The 27,045-nt window shown below is 36.2% G+C and overlaps 1 protein-coding gene across 2 annotated transcripts in view; it reads right to left on the bottom strand.

Annotated features, from left to right (window-relative positions):
• Positions 1–27,045, bottom strand: part of STK32B (serine/threonine kinase 32B) — a 176,900-nt gene that overhangs the window by 134,113 nt on the left and 15,742 nt on the right. For both annotated transcript variants that reach the window (XM_017824497.1, XM_017824498.1), the window contains exons 2-3: positions 14,896–14,951; positions 6,431–6,582 (exon numbers count right to left, since the gene is read on the bottom strand). In XM_017824497.1, coding sequence (XP_017679986.1) covers positions 6,431–6,582; positions 14,896–14,951 — 208 coding nt within the window. The remainder of the gene's footprint in view (positions 1–6,430; positions 6,583–14,895; positions 14,952–27,045) is intronic.

Below are 27,045 nucleotides of genomic sequence, written 5' to 3'. Positions count from 1 at the left end.
GAAGGTAGTCATCAGCACAGCTTGCCTTTCCTTTTCAGCAGGATTTCTTACTGCTGAAGGGACAGTCAGACCAGTTGCAAACACACCAAACCTGGGTCCCAACAGAAAAGACCACAACCCCATTGCTCCCTTCCAGAAACATAATGCAATTTTTCTGTTAGATCATGGACTTCACTCACAGCCTTTAACGTGGTGTCTCGAAGCTCAGAAAGCTGGCCACACTACGTCAGAAAATAAATTTTTAATCCCCTATAAAACTTTTTCACTCCAGATTATGTCTCATATGTCAAGGCAAGGTAAGCAGCCACAATACCACAGCCACTAAGCAAGCTCACCTGAGACTGACCTAAACCACCTCCTCCTGGTGCTTTAGGTTTCTAATATGTAACTGGTACTCCTTGGTTGGTTATTTTCAGCTCCACCCAGCAGTAAACTTGGTCCACCACTTGGTCAGGTCTTCTTGCTTCCCTAAGTTTGTAGACTTTTGCATATTTTTTATGCCAACCTGAGGAGCAAAGCCATGCTATGGGGCAGTCCAAGGTGACCTTGCTCCCCAAGTATTCTAAAAAGAACACTTTCACATAAAAGTGATAATTTCCATTTATGTGTCTGTATATGTGTGTACCCTGAACAACCCATCCAACACTTGAGACTGAAAAAATCATTTCTCCTCTCCAGAATCTTTTTTTTTTTTCTCTTTTCTACCTTCTTTTTCTTTTAAAGACAGGTTGGGGTATTACGCAATTCAGAAATGCATGAGCAATTTTGCTACAATGCGTATTCTTCACTTGTTCCAGTTTTCCTTGGATTTGAAACTTAGTCTTACTGTAGCTGGTAACAGTAATGTACTTCTGTAGGTCTGTCATGAAATACATGCGGTTTCCATAGACTGATGGGTAGAAAGAAAAATACATCACAATACATAGCCACACTGAGAATGCAGTTAGCACTTCTTCATGGTTTGTTAAATAAATCAAACACATCGTTTTGTCTACACTTGGAAAATGAACTGTAAGATGACAAAAGTAAATTTTTATCTTTCTCCCTCTGCTGACTTAGAAAAAGTTCTGACAAGTTAAAAAATATATCACATCTTTAAGCAAGGTTGTTAAAAATAACATCACTTCAATGTTTCAAAACTTCTGAGGAATGGTCCAAATTTTTTTCAGATTTTTTGTCCACATCAGCAGAGAAACCACTTTGATACATAATTTTGTTTGCAAAAAATATCTGTCTTTTCTGGTAAGCCAAGTTATTTTCAGAGCAGCCAGTGGATGCTTCAAACATTTACTCATGTTCAAAGACAAGTCATGTAATACCAAAAATCTAGCTACATTGGCACACAGGAAGTAATTTGGCTCTTGATACAGTCCTAATGCACGTTATGAGAAAGATATTTAAAATATGAATACTTTCAGGAACACTACTTGTCTTGCCCAGGGGACAGTCAGATATTTAGAGGAGGATAAACATGGATAAAAGGTTGGATCTTAGAGAAGAACGCTGTAGTCTCAAGATGGGACTAAGTTAGCAACTGACATTTCTACAGCTCATTCATCTATGCTTGAAATACCCATGACATAAAAAAAGGTCTGATAAAAAACATGACTGCTTTTCATTCCAAGAAGGAATCTCTATTACCAGAAATACCTCTAATGGTGATAAAACTGGCTACAAGGCTCACATATCTTTAAGCATTTATTCAATTTCACTTCTAAAATGAAGGTTATAAATCAACCCCAAGCCCTTCTCAAAAAAACACTGTTATCCTCAAAGACATTATGAGCATTTACAGAAGAATGATTCCTTCCTGTGTCAGATGTTATNAAAGACAGTTCATACTTCAAATAATGTGATTTATAAGTTGAGATTGTGAAGTTAAATTTAATAAAGCTCCGAGAAGATGCATGAGCCTTGAAAAGCTTTTAAATACAGATCTTTTGGAGTTGAGATGCTACCTTTGTTTTATATGAGCTGTTCTGTATTCTTGTGTATGCTGCAGATAGTGGATGCCAGCAGAATTACCCACTACAGAATGCTTACCTTCTTTCTCTTTCTCTCCACAAGAATTTGAGTGATGACAGATTGCATACGCGTATCTCATTAATTTTTAAAGTTATCACAAAAAACTAAAGGGTTTTCCAGTCTTCGTATTTGTTTCTTGAATCACCAACTTTTATTTTTGATGATGTAATTTTTCAGAGAAAGATTACTATGCTTGGTTAGTATTCCATTTTGTTCAGGCAATTGTTGGGAGATTTACTACTATATTATTTTGAAGTCCAGATGATAAACTTTTGAAAATCAGCAGTTCTGGTCAAGGATGGTCCCACAAACTCATGAAAAGGTGATCATGACAGAATTTCTTCTAAATATGCTTTTCATTATGGATTTAGGATTTGACATTTTGAATTAAAAGACCTAAGATTTCATTTCAATTCGACCTAATGTAAAAAAAAATTAAAACTCTGAAATAATTCTTACAGAAAATGATACTTTGAAAAAAATACAAGTATTTTGATTATAAAATTCCCTAATTTTTTCATCATGTATATCCCTTCCAGACCAAAGAACAGCCGATCAGACCTAGGCTACCTATCTAAGTTTAAATCTTACTTCATACAGCTGAGGATTAGGAGAAGGAGGAATATAGGGGAAGGAACAATGCGACCAAAATAAGGACCTATTTTGCCTTTCAAATAAATGGAGAAATATAGATTTTTCCAAAGACACTTGAAGTGTCATCAAGCCAGAGAATTACTTCTCGCTGAGATTGCAAGGGGTGAACAAGATAAATACATTGATATCAACAAATCTATTGGCACTACCATCACATTTGCTTTAGTAGACAAGTAGTCAGTTTGTCTGGACAGCTGAAAACATCAGCTCCAGGCTTCCTTCCGCATGGGCAGATAGATTCCCAATTCTTCACAGACTACATGACTGTTTAACCACAAGCCCACAAAGTGTCTTATGCAAACACACTTTACGAAAGTTCCTCATCCAGGGTCTGGTTTTGGTTTTCATCCAGCTACAATCCAATGTTAAGAGTCACAATTTAACATTTTTGGAAGAGCTGTTAACCACTTCTTGTCTGAGTCCTGACTATAACTGTATTTCTGACTTTCTCTAGGAGAATTAGTTGTATTTCAGTTAAGTGAACAGAATGTTGGTGCCGGTCTACTGATGTAGGGGCTGCAGCAGTGCTCTCAATGGCAGGTTTGTACTCACCTTCTCAGAAAAATTACTTCTGAATACCCTCAGGAAAGCAAAGTGGGATACCCCAACTAACTAGAAACATGCCAATTAACATTAGTAGGCTGGTTGGATTTCTGGGCTTTAGTTACCGAAATCATACCTCAGGCAGGACTTCTGAAAAGTAATGTGAACCCTTAGAGAGTGTGACAGGGCCCAGAAACACAGACATGGCCAAAAGCAACTTGGCATTTAAACAAACTGCAGCTGTGTTATTCCCTATACATCATGACATAACTATTCCCTGTTAAATTAATATTCCAGTTTGCAAAATAAGACAAAATTAGTAGCTCCTGTTACAGCTCGTTTGTACATTTACAGTGCAATCTATGAAATGAACAGAGAAATCTAACTCCAAAAAATGAAGCAAATCTAGCTGCAATTGCTATAGAAGAAATGCAGATTCAACTATTTCCTTCCATTAGTATGCCAGGAATTGACTCATAAGAGGAAAATTCATGGATTCCTGCTAATCATCTAGTTTAAATTATAGCTACAATGTAAATGTATTTGATGCAAATTATTATTGCATCTAAAGTGCAAGTAAAAATACATTAAACGGAATGCTAGTTCACCAACAATAAATGAAAATGTTGTTATTTTAAGAAGTTATTTCTGGGAATAACATATTTAAGGACTATTCCATTCGTACTTGCAGTATTCCCTTTTTCGTGGTAGTATATAGAGAAATAAATTATAGTTTCAATTATTAAATACATTTAATATAATTAGTATGTTTCAGAGCTTTCTATGGCTTAGTTTTAATAGAATAGATGTGAACATTATTCATGGATTTCTTATGATTTTTGTGTTTTGCCCTTTTTGTAGTTAAGTAACAAAAGTCATTATTTGAAGACTGTGTAGAACATCTTGAAATTCAGGTGAAAGCTGAGAGAGAACATTCAGAAATTTGAAACATGCTACTGCAGTCTGCAAATGTAGGCACTCTAGAAATAAATCAGAAGCTATTTTAAAGTCATTTAGAATTGTGTAAGGCTAATTATAGAAACATGAGTCTGATACAAGGAAAGAGTTATTTGGGGTTCCTGGATGCTGTTCACCTATGAGCTTAGTGGTACCTTCACATGTTGGTGCTTTGGCCCTAAGAAGAACCAAGGTGAGTTGTCTCCATGGGTATTTCAGAGTGGGAAGCACTGAGATGCTCAAGGCATCAGGAGTTTAATGGTTGCACGAGCAAACTGCATGTTTTTACAGGGCTATCCCTGAATGTGGGCACTGATTTTAGATCTGGAATAGTCTTCAGACTAGTCCATGTTCTTCTGTTTCATACCATAGATCTGAAAACCTTAGCCACGGGAAGATAGGACTGTTGGGTGCTGAGCTGGGTCACAAACTTTAATGCAAGTGATAAATTTCAGGGCTCATCCATGAGAGCTGTCATTCTAACGAATAAGCATCCTAGATAGATTGGTTAGCTATGGCCATTGCTAGAGACATCAGATACAGAACATTGTCAGTGCAAAGAAGTATCTTGAATAGTGTCCTTTTTGCCTGAATGTTTTGTAAATTCTAGAGTACTACATTTCTTTTTCATTTTCTGCATTTCTCATATACACATATGACAGAAAAACATCTAACACTTGAGTCTTGAGATCTTGTGACAGTATTTTAGAATTGCAAGAAGAATAAAAATCATCATCACACCTAATACATTTTAAGATATTGCTTATTTCAAGTTTAATCTTTGGCATGAAAAAGGAAAATAATAAAGAATATTTATTATCTGATTATCAATTCACTAATTGGAATCAAACATACTTTTTGTTTCACAAAAAACATTTGCTCCTTAGTCCTTCAGCACTGTTATGTTTATCTTGTACATGGCATTAACCTGTGACTGGTTTTGTACAGTGTTTAGTTACACAGTGGAGACTTTCACATCTCTTCATAAAGATAGTGTGTTAAAAAGTTAGTATCATTTCAAAAAGGTTAGACAAATACATGACAGAGAAATCCATAGGCTCTTAAATCCAGATATACCTGTCTTTGTCAAAGAAATTCCCAGAGTACAGGTTGATGGAACCTTGGAAAATATACTGGGAAAGTTTTGTATTAGAATCAAAATGTTTATGTATTTTTCTTTAAGCCTTCAGCAGGATATTAGAGTAGCTCAAATAAGATCATTCATGTTAAGTGGTGAACATATATATTTATATACATATATGATTAGGTCCTTTTGGAATCAACTTTGGGCTCCAATGTTTTGCTGTTATAAGTGGCTGCAATTATGCTAAAGCTGTGTTCACTTAAGAGAGAACATAATTTGGCTTTTAATTCATGAAAGATTCTAAACTGGCAACAGGAATTTTTCACGTTTACAGTTCAAGAGTGAGCTAAAGGACAGGCAAAACACTGTAGGTTAGAATCTGACCTCTAGTAACACAGCTAAATTCACAAAACAGAAGGTCTGTTTGCACTGTGACCATCTACAGCCAATCAAACTACTCACAAACTGAAAAATTTTCACGTTTTAATGGTTTATGTCCCTCCAGTCTTGGTTCTTTTTTTAATTTTTTTTTAATTATGTAGGTCATTTTCAGATAAGGTAGGACAAATCTGCATCCCATTACTACTCTCACTACATAAAAGCCAGCATATGTTTTAAGTTGGTGGTGTAGTTGAAGCTAGTCATTACATTTTTTTAGACAAGAATTTTCTCACACGCCTATGTGACCAAGCAGAGGGAAAATATGAGACATTCCAGTGGCAAAAAGATGCTTTTTTGTTGTTCCATGTCAGTAATTTTTTTAAGTAATTGAGTTTGGAATTTTCTCTGAATCAACTAAAAAAATTAATTAATAGAATTATAGGGTTTGATATTCTACAGCTTTATAGGAGATTTTTAGTCCAGATATTGACAAAAATAAATGATGAAGCTGGACAGAACACACATTTCCACACACTTCTGTATCAATCTGGAGAAAACTAAATCAGAAGTGAACAGGTGAATATGATGTTTAAATAATCCAATGTAAAAAGGCACCTTAAAAATACTGATGAATAATGAAACCCTCTGCAAAACCTTAATAATTCAACAAAAATGGTCACCAAAATCTTTTATTCTTTTCAGCTTTCATTACTTCCACAGTCTGAACTGATTCAGCAATAAGGAGAAAACAAGAGATCCTTGATAACATTTTAAAGGTTTTCTTACCACAGATTAACTAGGAAGGGATGTTCCAGGCCTTGCATTATCTGTAGCTCCCGGAAAACATTTCGAACTTCATCTCTCTCAATGCACTTCTGTTTATTCATGTATTTCATGGCATACATTTTCTTGGTGTCTCTCTTCTGTACAATGCACACCTAATTGACAGTAAAGTAAAAGAAAAATTTTGACACCTTGAGAAAGTAAACTCAATTGTGACTTTGAAAAAAAGGATCCTTTTATGATACTAAATCAGATACTACAACTGAGTAACACCTTCAAAAAGTTCACATCTCTGCAAGATTCTTTGTAATAGATTATAATCAAAAGAATTTACAAAAGAACACCCAAACCCTGCATAAGGAGAAACAGGGAAGCATAAATGCCCTAACATTCAGAAGTTACATGGTAAAGCTGGGAGGAATACACTCCAATTGCTGAATTCACAGGCTATTTCATTAGCCACAGAAATTACTGCCTACTGCTTAGGAAAATGCACAATTGTTGTCCTCATTCCTGTAAGTCGGTACACACATCTGGATTACTGCATCATAAACCTTGCCTATGTTCCCAAGGCTCAATATTTCATCTAAATATCAGAATTATGCTCCTTTAATTATTGTTGAAAGGAAAAAGAGTTTTCGTACTGAGATTCATCATAATATTTTTGAATTCACAAGAGACCATTGCAATGATTTAGTCTCTGGCAGTAAATTTCTTTCCTTTTACTTTGTTTTCTTTTCTCTGTCTCTCTTTTTTTTCTTTTTTTTTTTTTTTAAGAAGTCAAATAATGTTTTAAATGCATGAAGAAAATCTTAGTCAAGAGAACTCCCATGTTAAACCTGGATTGTTTTTCGTCATGGTAGTTTGCCTTGAGAATGGAGCTGGAAAGTCACCAACACCATATCCAAGAAGCACAATTTTAAATGTGATTTCTGGCAACACAGAAATATAAATTTGTTCTGTGTCTCATCCCCAAAGCTGGTGTAAAAATTATTTTCGTAACAGCTCTATATCCACACCTAGAGGGAAACTGTATCCTCAACAGACTTTTGCTCTGACGGGAGTTTTGTTGTTAATTGATCAGAACTTTTTGAAGTGACACTTCTAATGTGTCCTCACAGCCAAGAGAATACTAACTGAAAATATTGTTTTGGTGCAACGTGTATTACTGATACAGCCATAGGCTCCAATCAGAAATTTTAATCTTCAGTACAAATACAGATTATGTACTGGAAGTATCTGGTTTAGGTATCATAACTCTGTAATGCCTAAATTCGAAGGTATTCTGGATATAATAGTGCCCCTTGGTGTGGGCATTATTATTTTATTTGTATATTTATCTACATCCACACATGCACACATAAACATTCCCATATTATACACACATAAAAGGATAGTACACACTCATAAAATTCATGCTCAGACATAGAATTACAATTTGGTGACAGCCAAAAAGAAATGCATGGGTCTGAGTTGTATTTTGAGGAACTTGTGTACTCAATATTCAGAAATGGTCTGGAGAAACTGATGCAACTTTCCACAGCTGAAACTGGGAGGAACAGGACCAAGGAAACCAAAATATATTTATTTCTCTGAAGCTCTGTTTTCATGAAGTGTGTCTTTGAGCTCAAATCTACTCCAAATAGAGGAGTTAATAGAGTAATTTTAACCTATATGGATAAGGTGTGATTAAGCAAAGATACTAATTACCTTCTCTAATACCAGGAGATGTTCTGCTAACTAAGGAAAACATGGATGGCAACATTCTGTTTTGAGCCTATCAATGTTGCACAATGATGAGTACTGAAGTTTTGTTTCATTTTTCCATCTTGGACTGTTATGGAAAGTCTGAATATTGGTGATGCTCTCAAGATAAATAAAGGTTCATATTTATATGCAGAGAACCCAGGCTGTGGAACGATGGGGAGTTGTGATTGGCCTTTTGGGGGAAGAAGATATAGCAGGTGGGTTTGAACTGAAGTGGAGGAATGGAAATTAACTGTTCAAGCTTACACAGGTCATTCAAAAGCATAAGCAGGATCTTCAGGGGCAGTTCCTGACATGCTCTCATAGACTATGTGAACACTCTAATTAAACTCTATTACATTACAAAGTACAAAATTCTGGGATTTTGGCTCAGAACCTAAGTCCCGAAATTCATTCACTTACATGAATTTGCAGCATGATTTTTATGTGTAACTTGGCCAAGACCAAGATGTTTGAAGAAGTCTCCTATTCTGCTACATAAAAAGCCTCCCCACTGAAAGCTTGACTAGAAAGTCTGCTGAGAGGATTGGGTTTTACTAACTGAGAGTTACAGGTTTGAGCAGGTTTGAACTAGGATCATACACAGCATCTAGATATGTAATGTAAACAGGTTTTGAAAAGCTGCTGTGACTCCAGAAGGTGCTCAGTTCTCTTACTTGCCAGTACAGACAGGGGTATTCAGCACACTTGAAACACACCTTCTGTTGTTAGTAGAAGCTTATCTAGCACACAACTTCAAAGCAGAATGATAGCAAATATTTTCTAGGAATGCGTACCTATGTACATCTTTTAACATGGTTTCAAAATCAATAGAATTTTAGTTACTCTAATAAAGCTACTTCCTACTAAAAATCAGGAAACACAACCTGCATCCACATTGATGTTACTGTGAAAAAATGCCTGATGTTGCTCTGACAGCACTGAATCACAGTGGAGGTCCTCTCTGGCACTTCTACCTGCTGGCTGTCAGCTCTTTCTCTGAGCAGGACATCAATAGGCTGAAACTTTCCACTAGTGCAAGAAAAAAAGGAAAAGCCCTTGAGCTCTCCTCACATGTGCAGTCTTAATGGGAAATGATTGAATTCAGGTGGGTTTTTTTTCCAAAGGAGTAATTTTAAAATGGACAAACAGGTGCTCTGGCACCTGAACAAACAAATTCTGTGATGAGTCATTATAATAGAAGTCTGTGCAGAATTGCGTTATTTACAAGTATCAGCATGGAAGCCTGTCATGGTCACATTACTAAAACATTCTCTTTCCATTTTTCTCTGAATATCCTTTACCAAACCCCAGACAGTGTGATGCTTCAAACCAAATGTCGTGAACTCAACGACTAACTACCCAGCTTCAGAGTCAGGAGAGAAGGACAGGCACATTCATTTCCACATAAGGTATAGATCTAAACATGTCCATCTCTAGAGGGATGGTTTCCCTTCTAATGTCCCCATAAAGTGACTGTAGATTACTAGTTTGGATATAGGCATCATGTAGGCTACGAGTTTAAAGGTAGGCATTATGAATCACCATTCATTTTCTTTGTAGTTTTATTGTGCTTATCTTTAAAAGTCTCTTGTGAAAATATTCCCTTTATAAAGAGGGTTTTTCTACATCTTACCTTTTATCACAGGGTGATAATCTTTCGTTATTTCTGGGAGAAAGTAACAGTAAGTTGCCTTAAAACCTATTAGGTTAAAAGACATTTGACCAGAGGCTGACTTGGAGCCACTTTCCCTCAGAGCCAGGGGAAGGAAACCAATAGATTATGACTGTAGGGCTAAACTTCATTTTTCAAGAACAGCATGTGCTATGTTCCATTGGTAAACTACCTTCTTGGATTTCCTCTGATTTCACACATGAAAAATAGAGCACTTACAGATTGATTTTAATCTGAAGTTTAAGAGATCGTACAGACACAGTGCTATGGGCGATAGAGTGCCCCATGGGCTATTGCAGAGCTAAGTGAAGTGAGAGAGTCATGCTGAGTAAAACTGGGGGAGAATTTGCTCAAGGTTTGCTGCAGAAAGATGCATAATGCTGTGTTGGCTGAGCAGCCATAGGTAGGTTCAGAGAAGCTTTTCCTAAAGCAAAAGATGGGGAGGGCTGAAAAATCTGATTTGCAGCAAGCACAAGATTTCTCCCATTTCCCACTAGAAAAGACTTCCAGATGCTGTGTGCTTGGTCTGGAAAGAGTGAGGAGCAGGTGCACTTGCTCTCAATAAAGACATTTTGGTCTGAAGTTGGCACGAGTACTTAGACCTCTCAAACTAGCACATGACATGGTTTCATGAGAGGTCATAAAAAAAGGAGAGACAAAACCACAGGCAGAGAAAACTTCTCTGTTCAAGGTCACTCTGTGCAAGGTGGAGAGCTGGAAGCTGGAGTGCACACTGCATCTGTGCTCCTGCATGATACTATTATGCATCTTATGTCCTGCCAGTAGATCAGATGGGGCAGCTATAGCTGCCATGAGGAATCACAGCCCAGTAGAGGGGCTGTTGCACTGCCACAGGCAGAAGGCACTCACCCAGACATAGGGACTGCAAGACAGAAATCAGCTATATGCTTCAGGGTGGGAACTGACAAATCTGCTACCAAGCACATGCCTCAAATACTGCTACATTTTGTGTTCTTATCCATGTGCTCTGAAAAACTGTTGCTCATAGTCTTAGCCTTCAAGAAAAGTTGGAAAAATTTACACAAAGAGGCTGGAGAATGGATATCATAATTTTATCTTTACACTGCCAGGGAATTTCCTTGAAATAGGGGGATTCATTCCCAGATTCCCCTGAGCAAAACATGACATCTGGAGCAGCCCAAGCATCTGCTTACTATCCTTTCATATTAACTCAAGCTAAAAAAATAGGTTGTTATACTGTCAAACAATATTAATACTCTGCAGTTGTGTGTTTTGTTGCTTTTAGGACAGTAGCATTTTTTTCTGAAATATTTTGCATAATATTTAGCAAAGTACCCTCAATCAATGCAGATGTGATTCTAGGCTCCCATCTGTTTTACACCAGTACAATTTCAATTACTTCAGCACAGGAAGCCACTGTTTCATAAAAAATTAGCAAATATAGAAATATAAATTTATAAATATATATAAATACACCAAAATAATTAGAACCAAGTCTTATGTCTCGCTGTCTCAGACAAAAAGAAGTGAATTTGTACATCGAAATTATAATTTAAATTTAATTTAAGGAGGTCAGATTGTTCAATACACCTGCTCCCATAAACAGAGAACTTGAAGAAAATTGGTACTATAATATCCCCGAGAAGTAGCTGTTGCACCTGAATACAAATTATTTTGCAGCAGTAACCCTGCAATTACATGGTTATTGTAATGGTTATAAGGATAATGGGAATTCTTGTATTTCACTCCTTGTCAGTTTTGTACTTATTGGGTGATCTTCAAAAATATATTTTCTCCAATATTTTTTGAGAAGAGCGATATCTCTACATACAACAACATGGAAAAATGTAGCCGAATTAAACACGTGACAGCACTTCTAAGGTGTTATATGTCATAAAGAAATAACTACTTTGACCAGAGTTAAGTATTTTTGGTTTGAGTATTTAAAAGTTTCTACTTCTGAATTTACTTAGAAAGCAAATATTTAATATACGAATAAAACCTGTTTGGTCAAAATTTCTCACCAGCCCACTTGCAATGTACTTGCAATGACTAATAACTGGAATATACTAAGCATAACTAACTTAAAGGTCTTCAAAAAAAGACCAACATTGTTCTGTTATGCATTAAGACACCAAAGCATAAGCAAGCAGCTTCAACTTAGCAAAGCAAGGCCACTGAAGCCAGAAAGGCTACTTTTAGAGTAATGCCCCACACCTCACTTGCGTACCGCTGACCCTTGCCCAGGGCTGTGCCAGTGTCTGTATGTACAGGTACATACACTGGGTGTGTATGCACATGCCCAGGAGAGGGGGAAGTATTCAACAAGCAGTCACACACCATTCTGCCACAGCTTGCATGTCACTTGGCTTGAACAACAGAACCACTAACTTGCACAGAAATTTTGGCTGTGATGGTCTGACGCAGCTTGAAGCTTGCCTTCTTCATCTGTCCCTTACAAAGTTACATCCTGAGCTCTCAAAGGTCACCTTTGAAGGGAGCCTGATTGTTTCCAGAAAAAGGAGCATGCTTGTGGTTTCTCTTCTCTCCACATCTATTGCCTACCCTCCTCAAAACTGCTGTGATGTATCTTCACTTTTCCTGGGGAATATGCTACAGCGTCTATGAGACAGCATCTGCTCTTACAGTGTCCCTAAGAAGCTGCACATACTGAGGCACCATCTTAAAGCAAGTGGCCACTTCTCAGAAAAGGCAAGCTCTTGAGATACAAAGCATTTGATACCAAATGGCCTACGAATTCCTGTAACAGCAAATATTGCTAGTGTGAACTGAAAATTCCAAAGGAAAAGGCAGGGAGCTGCTTTCTGAAGCCAGCTGGGAGGACAGAGCATAGCTGCTGAATCAGACAGCCCCAAGGGAGGAGGTGAGGTGCCAAGGATCACCTTGAGCTCTGTGCACAAGAGAGAGCTGAGCTGTGTAGAGGCTCTGCCATGTCAGATACCTTCTGCAGCAATATCCTGCTAAGGCCTAAGGTTGCTGTAGCAACCAGAGTAATTTAAGAAATATTGAGAGAGAGAGGGAGCTATTGTACCAACAACAATAAAATAAAAAAGTAGAGCATGTCTTAAAACATCCTTTTGCTCTCAGAAAACAGAAAAGGCCACAGTGGAGCCATAAAGGAAGCAGGCAGTTTAAGGAAAACATGATACTGAACAGTTATGTGTTGCAAGATGCTAGAACACAATGGACTCCAAACATTAAACAGCTAACAATAGAGATTAACAGTCTTGCATCGTTTGTTGACGTTTTCTACTGCCAGGTACATCCAGAAGGACAGTAATAGGAAAAGTTGCCAGCAACGAGGCTTCTAAATGACCAATAAAGGCAAGACTGTCTCACAGAAAAGACACTTGAAATGGTGACTAATTTACCATGTTGTGCTTTTGGCTATGTTATAATAGGTCGCTTGAAAATGGGTTTCTTTATTTCCCTGCCTGTGGAAGGCAAAACAAGGTGATTTGTCAGAAGACTGGATTCATTTGGGGAAAAAAAAAAAAAAGAAAAAAGTAAAAAAAAAGCCTGTTCCAACAAGGACTCTGCTGTTGTATTTGACAGCTGCAAAATAAGGACTTAAGTTTAGAAGGTACTCATGCATGAGTCCTTTCTTGCATTAAACATGTTCTCTGAGGGCTGTGAAACTGTTCTCACCAATGCAGATTCTCCAAAGTAGATTCACTAGAACACTGCAGTCATTTAAACCTGTAAGAAAGTTGGATGTTTCTAGAAATATCATAGAAACATTCACCTTTTTCCTCAATGCCATGGAAAAGAGTGGATAAAACATCAACTAACAAGCCTTCAAAACACAGGTAGGTTTCTTTTATTTTCCTGCATGGTGTGGAAGGCTGAGGGCCCCTTTGAAAGGGCAGAGACAGTAGAGGTGTGAATGTGAAAGCTTTGAATAAAGAGGGGTGCAGGTGATCTTTGTGAGGGCCAATATGATTTGGATATATCTTTAACTTCTTTTCCTGTGCCTAACTTGCACTCTTGGACCTCTATTTAGTTTTACATGGCATTTCATCACTGTATTGTGATAATAAAAAATCATAGCTCTCCACCTGCCTGATTTTTAAGGAGTTCTGAAAAACCATGTTGGCCTTGCAGCATATTCTCCCATTGACTTCAGAGAGAATTTCTCTTGAAAACAACTGAATCAAATAAGAACCATGCCATGAAGCACTATGCTGTTCTGCAAGAAATATCTAAAATTAAAGTAATTTTTCTGCATGAAGCCCAAGAACCAGCAAAATCCTGTGTGTGTTCTTAATGCATGACTACAGAAGTATCTCATCAGCACTGACTTGGCACATACTCAAGAATCATTCAAATCTAGGTCTATCTAGCTGTTGCTTGATCAGTTACATGATGAGGTGTCAGTTATACTTCATCTTCAAATGTATTCCCATGAGAAATGGTTTCTAATATTTTTATAATATGATTTTCTCTGGCTTCATGGCCTTGTATTTACCCATATTAAAATTTAAAACCTTGTTATAATCATTATTATAAAAAATAAAGGTTGTCTATTCATGTGTAAACAAACCATTAATCTTCTCTGTTTCAGCGAAATCCTGTTGAATTAAACAAACATTTACTCAATGATCATAATTATAGTGTATGTCAGTTTATACAGTCCCAAGTGGATTTAATCTATGTAAAGTGCCTTTAAAATACTGCAATTATTTTAAAGACACAAATGAGTCCAGAGATTTAAGAACAAGATCACTCTAGTAGACTGTCTAAAGAAGTAGTCTGCTCCTACTTTTTTGTTTCTTTTTGTTTTGAGGACAGATTTCTAAACTCTGCTAATCCCCACTGGGGAGACTTAATTATTACAATAATTTTTGTTCAATTGATTTTAGTGAATGTATTATAATAGAAATAATTTAGTGAATAGTCAGTCTCAGTTCATACTGGTGATCAGATGTCTTTGAGAAGGAAAAGGCTACAAAACCTATGTTATTTTACCCTAATCAGGTTACCAGAAAAACACAAAGGAATTCCCTATTAGATTTTTAACTGCTAAAAATAAGTTGCTTCTTACCTTTCCAAAACTCCCTTTCCCAATAGCCCGCAATATTTGAAAGTGGTCAAAGTTAACTGCAAAATAAAGGAGAAAAGAAAAGAAAAATAGTTTGTAGTGTGCTAAGTCAGAATCAGAAATCAAATAAGAAATATTATATTGATTCCAACTAACATAATTTTACCATGTGATATTCACTTTTTTTCTTAAAATACCAAATATATTTAATAGGTAACAAAGAGGAATTTTGCTTTAAAATATGCTGCATTCATTTTGTTCATCAATTCATCTTGGTCCAATGCCTCCAGTGCTCAGTATCTCCAAAGAGAAACATATCTCTGTCCTAACCAAGTAACAAGACATAAGTTAGCATTGTGCAGCCATTAGCATTTCCAGAAACATTAAGATCTATTAAAAGTGCACTAAGTAATTCAGGTAAGTAACACCATCTTCCTACAGATACATAGTAATATAAGGATAGTATTGTTACATTAATCCTACAGTGATGGAAGCTTTTCGCATGATGAGCTAGTATGATCAACCACTCCAAACTTTACCACCTTAATGCAATAAATAATAGTAATATTGTAAGACTATTTCATTATGTAACATAAGTTCTGAGAGATTTTATTTTAGCTTGGCAGTAGACTGGATTAACTCGCACTTCGTGAAAATCTGACAGCACAGCCTGACCTAGACACTGAAGTGGTTTGCTGTGAGGGTGAGTGAATTTCATTTCTCAGAAATGCCATTATTGTTGTTGCATGAGATTGAACACAGCATGACCTTCAAACCTCTGTTTCATTGGTAGATCTGGTGGTTTTAAAAAAAATCCAACAACATCCTGAACAAAATTGATGCAAAGTCACTGAAACACAAACACGACAATGTGTGATACAGTTTTTACAGTCACTTGTCAGAAAAGGATCACAGTTAGAGCTAAATTCAGTGAACCAGAGATGACAAAGTTCAGTGCAACTTAACAGGATTTTTTTAATTTAAAACTTTCTTATGTTACTGGCTTTGGCCATGGACCATTGTCTATGCACCTGTTATTGCTGCAACAGTAATCTGCAAAACTGTGGAGACAGGCTGTCATTGGAAAAATCATAGAACCATAGAATGGTTTGGGTTGGAAGGGACCTTAAAGATCATCTAGTTCCAACCAACCTGCCAAGGGCTGGGACACTTTCCGCTAGACCGATTTGATCAAAGCCCCATCCAACTTGGCCTTGAACACTGCCAGGGATGGAGCACCCACAACTTCTCTGGGCAATCTGTGCCAGTGCCTCACCACCCAAAAAATGTGGCTCAAATCATGATGAGGAAGAAAATCCTGTAAGACTAATAACACTTTAAATAAAGTGTCAAAAAACTGTATCATCTTAAGCAAAGCTTTGTGTAGAAAGTTGCAATGTTGATATATATCAAGCCACTAAAAAGGGCTAGTATCTTACTTTCTCGGTTGCAATAATATCTCATTTACAATCATTTGTTTGTTTATGTTTGCTTGCACTGCCTTCAAGGAAACATGGTTGCTCCTTTCATTAGTGCAGCTATAGTAACCACCTTTCTGGTAATTACTGGAGTCAAATCAAGTCCAGAGCTGCCAGAGCTGAAAGCAGCAGATGCTAGTCTACAGAAACAAAGATGGTGAATATGGCAGTTTTAGGATTTGGATACTGAAATAAAAATGCTTAAGCATTGCTCTCTTGTAATTCTTGCTGGTCAATATTGGTCTGGTGAATAATATAGTTTAGCAAAACCACAGTCCATGTAAACTTACAGCCACTTAAATCCTGTTCCCACAAGTCATCCCTCCCAGGTGCTTGACTGGGTTATCTAAGATGATCCTTAATTTAGGTAGGAATTCAGCACAGTGTTGAAAATATTATAAGCAACATGTTAATCTTACTAACTCCTTTGATAAGAAAGAGGCATCAACTTTTCCCTCCAGCGTGGTGGTGTTGTCTGTGTTAGTCTGCTTTAAAACCTTCTCATGTTTCTTGTTTATTTTACCAACTTTTTTTTCAACAAACATGTTCCTTGAAGAAAGATTAGTTTGAATTTGTTCTTTATTTTGCAGTCATTCAGATGAATCCAGTTCCCAAAACAGCTGAAAAGCTGTTGAAATAGTCTGTAATTATCTCGATTTCAGTCAAGCCACAGTTCAGTAAGACTTGACTATATTATTTTCTGAAGCCTGACTGGTTTTGAAATGCATCAGTTTGAAGAATTATTTTGTTTTTGTAAAATTAAGATTAAGCATTTACTTTTGGATATGAATAGGACATTTTATTGTCCATATAACTTTTATTCTGTATCTCTGTACTTCCTTCTTTAGTGTATTTATTGCTATGAATTACTAGAACAACTTATTATTTTAATGGGATTTAATTGCAAATTGGATTTCCACAAGACTGAAATTATTAAGTGAAGCACTAGACTGTGGAATTTAAGGTAGATTATTAGTAAGCCAAATAAGTGGTTAAAAAACATAGCCACAACAATTGGTTAAGTTTTATTAATTTTTGTGTTTAACTTGAATAGAAAGTGAGATGTTACACTTTCTTATCTTTATTAAGGAAAAAAATATTATTTTCTTTCTACATCTCAATGTTCCATAACCCTTATTTAAATTAAGGTACAATGATTGCAACACATTTCATGCAAGAGAAAACAAAGATAATTTTAAATAACTGTGGAAGTATGCAAACATACCTGAGCCTATGTCTGAAATGAGCTAGACTTGCAACCACTGTGGTTCTTTGGAAAGGGATAGTTCACTTAAGTAAGACAACTCAGTCTCTTTTGATCACTCATAACATTGCAGATTCACAAACTAAGGAAGTTCCTCCCTTGGGATATCAGGAAAGAATAAAAAATGGCATATCTTTGCAGTTGAGACCAATACCAAATTCACTGAGTAAAACTGTAACACATCAGCCATGCACAAGCCACATTAGCTTCACAACCCTGATAAACAGTGAATGGTTGAGCTGAGTTCACTGCCACCCTAGTACTATGCTAGTCATACACTTTGGGTGTTTTCCTCAGGTGTTTTTAATCTCACGCTCTCAAAATTTTTGGCTAATTTTATTCATCACACTTTTTTATTTTAAGGTTCAGTGTGTGGTTGGTTTGCCTTTTTTTTGGTGAAAATTCAATGCCAAAAGGCCACCTCTTACTCTAAGAAGAATTACAGCTCATCATGACCTCTGTCATTTCCAATGTTTGAAATATCAAGGTCAGACACTGCCATTTTCTCTGTGCAACGAGGAGATCACAAGTATTAAATTCTTGTCCTCCAAAACATGACAAGTCCAGCTCTTTTGGTGCCTGGTGTTGTAGCTAATGACATTTTTCTAGCACAAAGCCCCACTGAGATAATCGTGTTGTTGGCAGAAGGACATTTTCTTCAGTAACAGTAATATGACTTACTCTTTTATAGCTTGCTTGGTATCTTTTACTCAAGAGAAAAAAAATATTTCCCAACTCCTTTGGAACTTCTCTCATTTTATCATCACACCATACTTTGGAGGTCTTAGACATGGACTCTGAATTTCAGTCTAAAACTACTAACAGTTTTCAGAAACCAAAATTAGTTTATATTGTCTCCAGGAAATTTTTCATACAGGTAAACCCACAGAATGAGACTTTTATTAAAACAGTATGAGGGAGTTTCTTTAAAGTGACTTTGATTTTCACCAATTTGGAAAAATCAAGTGTTATGATCTCCCCTCCCCCATCTCCCAACTTTATCCCTTAAAAATCATCATTAATTCATAACCAAGAAGGAATATGGAATAAACCAGATATTTGGCTATCTAAGGGAGCAAATAGATCAGCATTTATGACATCTGTTGCATTATATGGTGTTAGAATGATGGATGTCTATTAATTTCAGTAATGCTCTCTATATATATGCATATAAATTAATGTATTTTGTTTCTTTACATTTAGTCACACTCAAATAAACCTCAAATTCATTCTACTGCACAGATTCAAGTCTCTTTTAATAACTTTAAGTGCAAATATACTTATTTCAATTAGAATCAAAGTTTTGAATTAGCCCCATTTCCAGCAGTTTGATCATGAGCAAATACAAGCTAGATGATAGTAATGGGATTCACAAGCTGAATTAAAGGTTTCACCCTGCTTGCCAGGAAAAGTAAAAAAATGTGGTCCTGGCCATTACAGATACTTGGTCAGATATACTAGTATACTCAAAAACTATCAGGAGTATCGAGAAGGATGGTGCAGTGGTTTGTGACTGAATTGTACACGGGAGCCCCTCTATTGCCACAGTCTTCTCATGTGATTTTAGGCAATTGCTTCAATATCTTCTGCCACTGTCTGTAGAAAAATGAATCATTACATCTCTAAGCGGCTGTAAAATTAGGTATAGGAAGTACCTTAGAGCTCAGCCATACAAGTAATTGAGAGAGTAGCAAGAACCAATTCAAGTAATGGTGTTTTATAAAACCACTGCGAAGCCTGAAAGCCATTTTTAAAGTGGGAAAAGTCTACACCGCTGGGGAAGTGGGGGTACAGAAATCAGTAGACTGATTTAAATCCCACACATCAAGTTGCCATAGAGTTGAGAACAGAACCTGGCTTCCACTTCATACTACACCATTTCTCAGGCACATCTTCCGAACTGCATGACCACTGATGGAGCAGATATATGGTATAAAACTTTCTAGCGAAAGATAGAATAAATATTTCTTGCTCCACTGCTCCCCAAGGATAAAGTATACTTTGGGGAAAATATTCACATCACAGATTATTGGGTTTTTACAACCACACTGCAAAAAATCTGGATAGTTGTAGTGGAAATGCCTATTCTTTTTTTAATCAACATTATATACATAATGCTATATGTTAAAAAAAATGAAACATTTCATATGCATTCAACTCTGCTGCATTATTCAAGAGTGCTATGGTGACTTGAAAAACAACCTCAAAAAAAGTTACATCAACACAGATCATTATGTGTATGATTTATGATACCACGAAAGAACACAACATTTCTACCCTTTCATTTGTAGTTTTAGTAATTTAAAATATTCTCATGTTACTCATCATTTGTTCAAGTGTAAATTACATCTAGCTCAAGTGGCAATATGTATATTGGGTGTATTCTAAATAGAGCTGACATCTGTTTTCTCACTGCAGCTGAGGAATATTTACTGCATGTATATGTGATTAGTCCAAATACACTCAATAACCATTACCTGAAAGAACTTTGTATCTCCTAGAGAAAATACCAATCAAACGTGGCCAAAGCACAGGCATACACATGCTTTGCATAATACAAAACAAAGTAGAGACTTTTCAATTCAAGAAAAAGTGGAAGAACTTCATAAGATAAATACAGACATTCTCCTTCTCTAGTTGAGTCCCACTGGTTTATTTGGACTGTCTGGCAATAGCCAAAACCAGAACATGGGCACTAAGACATAATAAGGTGTGCAGTAAAGTCATATTTTTAATAGAATGATCATTTCAAGACATCTAGCTGCATTCTCACTGATCTCAAGAGAAAACAGAAACAAGGAGATGTGATATAGCCATTAGCCAAGAAACTAGATTTTTATGTGAGTCTGAGCACTGTCTTGCAGGTCTGTTTTGGGATGTTTTAATACTTCCTGTTCCTGTAAATCAGAAAAACAAAATAAGAACTAAATCAAATTTTCTTCTAGACTTGGCCTGTATGATTTGACCTGAGAGCCATTGCTATCAGGATTTCAAACTAGTTCTGCAGTCTTCTTTCTACGTATGTCTATTTTTCAGATCCTCCAGCCTTTTCCAGGGAGAGCCAGGGGAAGTGCTGACAGAACCTCACTAGGTCTTAGCAGCCATCAGACCTTATTAAAGTTGTTACTTTCCTTCCACACAAAGATGCATAAGATGAGTAACTACGTAGATACAGTCATGTATCTACTCATATTATGTATCTACACATATTGTCTACTCAGATATTCATATTATGAGCACTCAGTACTCATAATAAAATCACCAGCTTGAATGGACATAGACAGGGCAAATATAAACAGCGCCCAAAAATTAGATTAAGGGTCATAAAATGGTTTGGGTAGTCAAAAGAAGTCACATTCCATTATGCTCTGTTCATGGCTAGTGCACTAGTGAAGAAAGATACTGTGTAAAATCAGGAAGAAATCATTTTTGCTGATAGAATGATAAAGCCAGGCATGTCTTCAAGGTGAGCAAAGAGCACAAATCTGAACAGCTTCGTAGGGTTCTGAGTAAAATGAGACATGGCTATACATTATTTGATTGGGAAACCTACTAGTTAGAAAGTGATAAATAACTGGAGGACAAGAAAAAAGCAGTTTCAGAGCTGATTTTATCTTATTAACGATGAATCATGGTGTTTTCTATTGTATTTAGGGGGGTTGCATTTAAATTGCATTACAATGTGTCAATTCTTCAGGATTAACGAGTGTTTTAGTCTCAACATAAACTGTTTCTAATTATTATGTTAATATTTTTATAATTATTCCTTTATATTTATATTTGTAGTCATTAATTTAAAATTATTTGCAATTATAAAGAATTGAAGATCTTTGTACATCAAACAAATTTTATTTAACATGCAGCTAATTTTGCTTTGGACTTGAAAACACTTTTTAGTCCGATCATATTTGCATACTTTCCTTCCTTCGGTCGGTGATACATTTCTGTATTATCAAAAGACTTTCATTTCAGAACTCTTGATTGATCCAAAGCTGCTTTTATCAATAGTTAATTTCTATACTGTGCTTCCTTGTGAAGCCATCTGCAAGATGAGATCATTGGCTGAACCATATCTCCCGTTATGCAGGTATACTCACAGCACTGGCATGATATGTGTTTTATTCACTTAGAGCTGGTGGTGTGTTGGGTTGTGGGAGTTGCAAACAGGTACAAGATTTAGGTCCACCTCACATCACATCATTTAAAAGTGTGGGGATTTCCCTAAATGGCTGGGGAATTTTCTGAATTTGTTAAAATGAGTACTGGAAAGAACTACAACTGCCTACCATTTTCTAGTCTGCCTACCAGACTAGAAGAATTTGGTGAGTCAGCTAATCATTTACACTGTTACAGAAACAGGCATGTGTTGCCACAACTGAAATAAAATTGAAATTCCAAAGAATATTAGCATTTGAATATAACCAAGCTGCAAAAGGAAAAAATTGCTAGAACTGATTTTCAAAACTTTTCTTCCCTTTTACTTCTGTAAAAGACCATAATTCTTTTTCTAATGCTATTCTGTAAAAGCTGAAAAAGAAATTAAGATGAGATCTTGCATTCACAAGGAAACTGTGACTCCTTGGTAAACAAGAATCTGCTTGAACCCAAGATCAAAGGAAAATTTCTCTACAGAGCTGTTTATACCTTTAATAAGCCAAATTAAAATCATACTGACATTAAATACATCTATTCTGAAAAATATGCCTAGCAGCTACCTGAAGCCTGTAAAAAAAAGCTTCGTCCTTGGACAAGTAGAACAGGCTACAGATCGTTAGAGCTTTTCTCTGAGGGAAGTTTAAACTGAAACTACTGAGTGCCATCCTACAGTCTCAAGACCTTCTCTGAGAAATTGGAGATATACCACCAAAACAAAACACAAGAAAAGTCATCTGATGCTTTTAGGGATGTGGGTGTCAACTTCTGTGAGACACTGGGAGGGATTTACAGGTAGCAGAGATTTGTCTGCATGCCTTGTCTGCATGCCACTGAAGTCAGTACAGAGAGTCTTACAGCTGTAAACTGCAGTAGGATTTTGATTAAGAACACAGTCATTAGTTTTTGCTTAAAGTCCACTGAAAGGTTGTCCTATGGTAGCCTTAGTAAGGGCTTCACCAAAAGCATCAAGGACTGCAGGGGTTCCTGTGATTGCTATCCCATGGAAAAACAAAAACTTATTTCTCTGTGGAAGATGTAAGAATGTTTGGCTGCTGCTTTGCTCCACAAGAATTTTAACACAGATTTGATGGAATTAGCTATTCCTTTCTGAAGGATTGAGCACAAACAGGTGTTTACTGGCAAAGATTAATTGTACTGATCAGAAGAACTCTTGTGGCTGCATTTCTCTCCCACAGTGTTTCTTGGGAGTATTAGATTAAAAAATAAAGTAAATTTTCTTGGCTTTATGCCTCTTCAAAACTAGTCCAAAATTTAACCATAACATTTTCTAATTGGATATTTTAGTGTGTTACCCCTGTGTCTTCGAACAGGTTACTCTGCTTAGGGGGCATACAGCAGTACATTCTCAGGTGGTCAGGGAAAAAAAGAGTAATTGAAAAGCTGGTTCTTGCTTGCCATGGTTTGCTTGAGCAAATGCAGGAAGAGATGAGAGGAAAAACTATTCTTTTAAATAAATAATTTCAATCTGAAGGATACAAAGCAATATGAAAGTTCTGTTCTTTTGAGTAAGAATGTGATTTCAACTCCAATGGAAGCAAAAAGAAAGTTATCTAGTTTTGGAGTTTTTCTTATCTTTTTGCTTTTCTCATCTTGCCATTTCTCCTCTTTTCCATTGGAGAAGGAAGGAACTACAAAATCAAAATGTCTTCACTTATCTCAGCTAAAATTAAAAATTTCTGAGTATTCATTAATTATGTTTTCAGCTTTGCTGTTATTGTTGTCTATCCATGTATACATATCCATGTAGAGTGCATGTGCATTTCTGGTTTTTTTTCTGAAATTAAAACATTGCAAAAAAATACTACTTCTCATTTTTCTTTTGGCTTTTCACAGGAAAGATTTCTATTTTTGTAGTGTATGTTTATAATATGGGGAAGTAGAAATTATTTATATTTCCCAATATCAGAAACATAACCTATGTGCTTTAGAGCTTACACACATACCAAATTTCTCTCAAAAAGCACCTCACCAACACTGTATCTTAACCCTTTATGATCCTTTTTCTGTGATGCTATGACAAGAGCACGTGATCATCTCAGTAAAAGACTTGTTCTTTGAAAAACTGACAAGAAAATGAGGTAATCACATAGAGACTACCTCTGTCACGTTGCAGACAGCAGGAACAGAGGAGAGAAAGAGCACCCCTTTTGATGGCACTATGGGTGTTTAGACTGGATTAAACTAATTGTGACATCTTATGATACACCTACAACTCTAGAGTTGTTAGAAGTCTAGTTTCAAGGGCAGTAGAATGAGATAGTCACCTTCACAGGGGAGTTACAGTGCTACAGTACAGAATTTATGTTTACTTTAACAGAAATTGCTTTATATTGAAGTAGAGATCAAACTCTGATCCCTGTCACATAATATATACTGACTCTAATACTTGCATTTTGTCCTCACACATAAGTGAGCACAGGCAATAAAGGTAAAGAAAAATTTAAAATAATCTGCTAAGTAGGTCTGTTGACTTTGATGACAATCCCAGCAAGGCAACCAATTAGCCTTCTGAAAATAAGTAAAAATAATAATAAATATCTTATGTCAGAAAGATTTAAGCTAATACAATCTAAAGTAAAACTGCTTTATTTGAAGGCAAAGTTAGTAATTTAAATTAAGGAATTTTAAATTTTTTCCTATTAATAAAGAACAAAGAAGGTCAAATAAAGCTGACAGAGCTAGGCACAAATTTTAAGGAACACAAAATGTGTGTTGTCATTGCAAAAAGTCAGCTGGACAATCTAATAGGGATCAAGCCCAAGTTCATAGCATGTTCTCATTGGCAGCACAGTATACGAAAGGAAAGAATGACTATCTGTTTAACGTCACCAGTGATGACGTGAGTTGCAAAAAAATTAGCACAATGATATGTTTTACTTGTCTTTTTTGGGGATAATGCAAGATCTTCAGAAGTCCTGATAATGACTAATGGTACGGGCAATAACCAGGGTGAAACTCCCTTGACAAATATCTAAGATTTAAAACAGCAGCAGTTGACACAATTTAAAAGGGAAAAGAGACAAAATATGATAGTGGCAAGCATGAATGTAGGCTAACATTGCAAAAAAGCAATTAAATTTATATCCAGGATATCATCAATGAACAGTAAAGTTCAGAAAGGGGTAGAACTAGTGCACAATACAGACATAAAGTGGGGAAGACTCAGACTGTGACTAAGAAGAGAGATCTGTGCAGAGCTGACCCCTTGCAGGGAATCACAGACAAGACACTCTTCTAATGCTACTTCCTTGCCCATGGAGGTGGAGGGTCACTGACCTAATCAATCTGAAAATGTGATACCATGGACTGAGAGCAAGAATTTGAATGCTGATGATGGGCCATTGGCCTAGATAGTCTTGATTGTGTGGATCAGTTTAGTGTAATCCTTCAGCAGCATAATTTTAAAGTAGCCCTTTTCAACATCTCATTGTCTTCTGTTATGATGACTGGTTAATCATCCATCCATTAAGCTAAAAATACCCAACTAGAATTCAAATACAGGGACTTTTACTTTTAGATTTAACAGAAAAGTGAAAGGAATATGGAGTACTGAATCTACTACTCTTTTTCAACAAAGAGCAAATAGCAACAGATTTTTATGAAAACCCAGTAATGATTGATCAGGGATTTTAAATATTGGTGTATAACTCAGTGCTATGAAAAATATCATCAGAGGTCAAAAGTTCCTATGAATGGATGGAAATACAGTAAAAATTCTCACTTTTGCTAAATGACAAATTATTGGTGTCTGTCAACGGCCTGGTTAACACAAGCCTGAAGGTCAGAAAAGATTTGCTGATATTTGGAAAGAGTTATACATCAGTATGGTAGATATGTTCATTTCTTGTGCACAGGATTCATTGTGCCTGGTCACATGAAGCTGGCCACATGAAAACAGCCACACCATTCTATGATTCTATTCTATTTAGGCTGTCACTGTAGCTACATGACAGGAATAACTGAAGCAATCAATAGTTTATTATTGGGTTTGATGCATTGGCTAACAATATAACTGATATAAGTCCATAGCCCTGACCTCGCTGTCATGTGGAAATGATCAGGATTTAGTCAGGCAGTGTCAAATCCTCAGTATAACCGCAGGTTAGTTTACCATAACAGAACTGATTGGCCTGCATCTATGTTCTTTTAGCATATACCATTCAGGTAACATATCTTCTAGCAGAAAGGTTTCTTTTGCATTGACTCTACTTGGCTTAGTGGAAAGAAATTGAAACTTCTCATCCATGTATCCTGTTATAAAGCAGCAATTTACAAAATTTTACTATTATAAACTCACAAGTCAGTGACTTTTTTTTTTAAGATCAGTGAAAGTGCTAATTAAAGATCCCTTTTTGTTGCTGTGAAAACAGTTTTGGTTTGTGACAGGACAGAGATTTTGTTCAGAAAAGCTATAAACTTAGTAGCACCACTGGAAACATCAGAAGTCATCAAGGAACAATTGAACTGATATACTGGAGCCAGTGAATAGCAGGGAAGCCTTTGTAAGTCTTCATGCTTTTCATAGTTCCTTTAAAGGGTAAACTTGACACTGAAACTAAGGAGAAAAGTTTCAGGACCTGCTCCAATGTAAAATGTAAGACCTTTGGTAAGTGATAAAACATAGCCCCCTTTTGTTGAGAAAAGAGCATTTCTGATTAACCATGTTGTTTACTTATGGATAAGCTGACAAAAAACAATCTCTGAAATCTATTGCAAGAAACAGATTGACAGGTATGTCCAGCAGAAAAGATACTCCTTGAAAAAATGTATTGCTAAAATACAAAAAATCTAAATTTCACTTTTCTGTAATAGACTTCCCCCTGAGATCTTGAGACCAGGAAACACATAATAGACTATGAAGCATCTTTTTGATCTAGAAAATGGGAATATTCACCTCCCTCAGAGTTACTGTGAGAATAACCTCATTAATAACTGAATTGAAAGGTTCTCTGAGGTAAGTTGCTATGGGAATAAAATGTCAAATACCAGTGTAGCGAACTGTTTTTTTCTGCAATAAAATTTATCAGAGTGATCCCCAGGTGAAAAGAAATAGTTTAAATGAAGTTAACAACAAAATCCTCAGTGAGACATCCATCAATCCTATCCACACAAATGTCTCTATAATGCCAAACATGCCAAGGGAAGCCAATAAACTTCTTTCCTCTTGGCTCCTTTGGGCAGTGACTCTGAGAACATTGTTCTTGAAGATCAGGATTTCAGAAAATAAGTCTTGAT

The sequence above is a fragment of the Lepidothrix coronata genome, unplaced genomic scaffold (assembly GCF_001604755.1).
Source record: "Lepidothrix coronata isolate B3197 unplaced genomic scaffold, Lepidothrix_coronata-1.0 Scaffold111, whole genome shotgun sequence".
Classification (NCBI taxonomy): Eukaryota; Metazoa; Chordata; class Aves; order Passeriformes; family Pipridae; genus Lepidothrix; species Lepidothrix coronata.
Note: the sequence above shows the minus strand (reverse complement) of the source record. Positions and strands in the feature narration are given on the sequence as shown.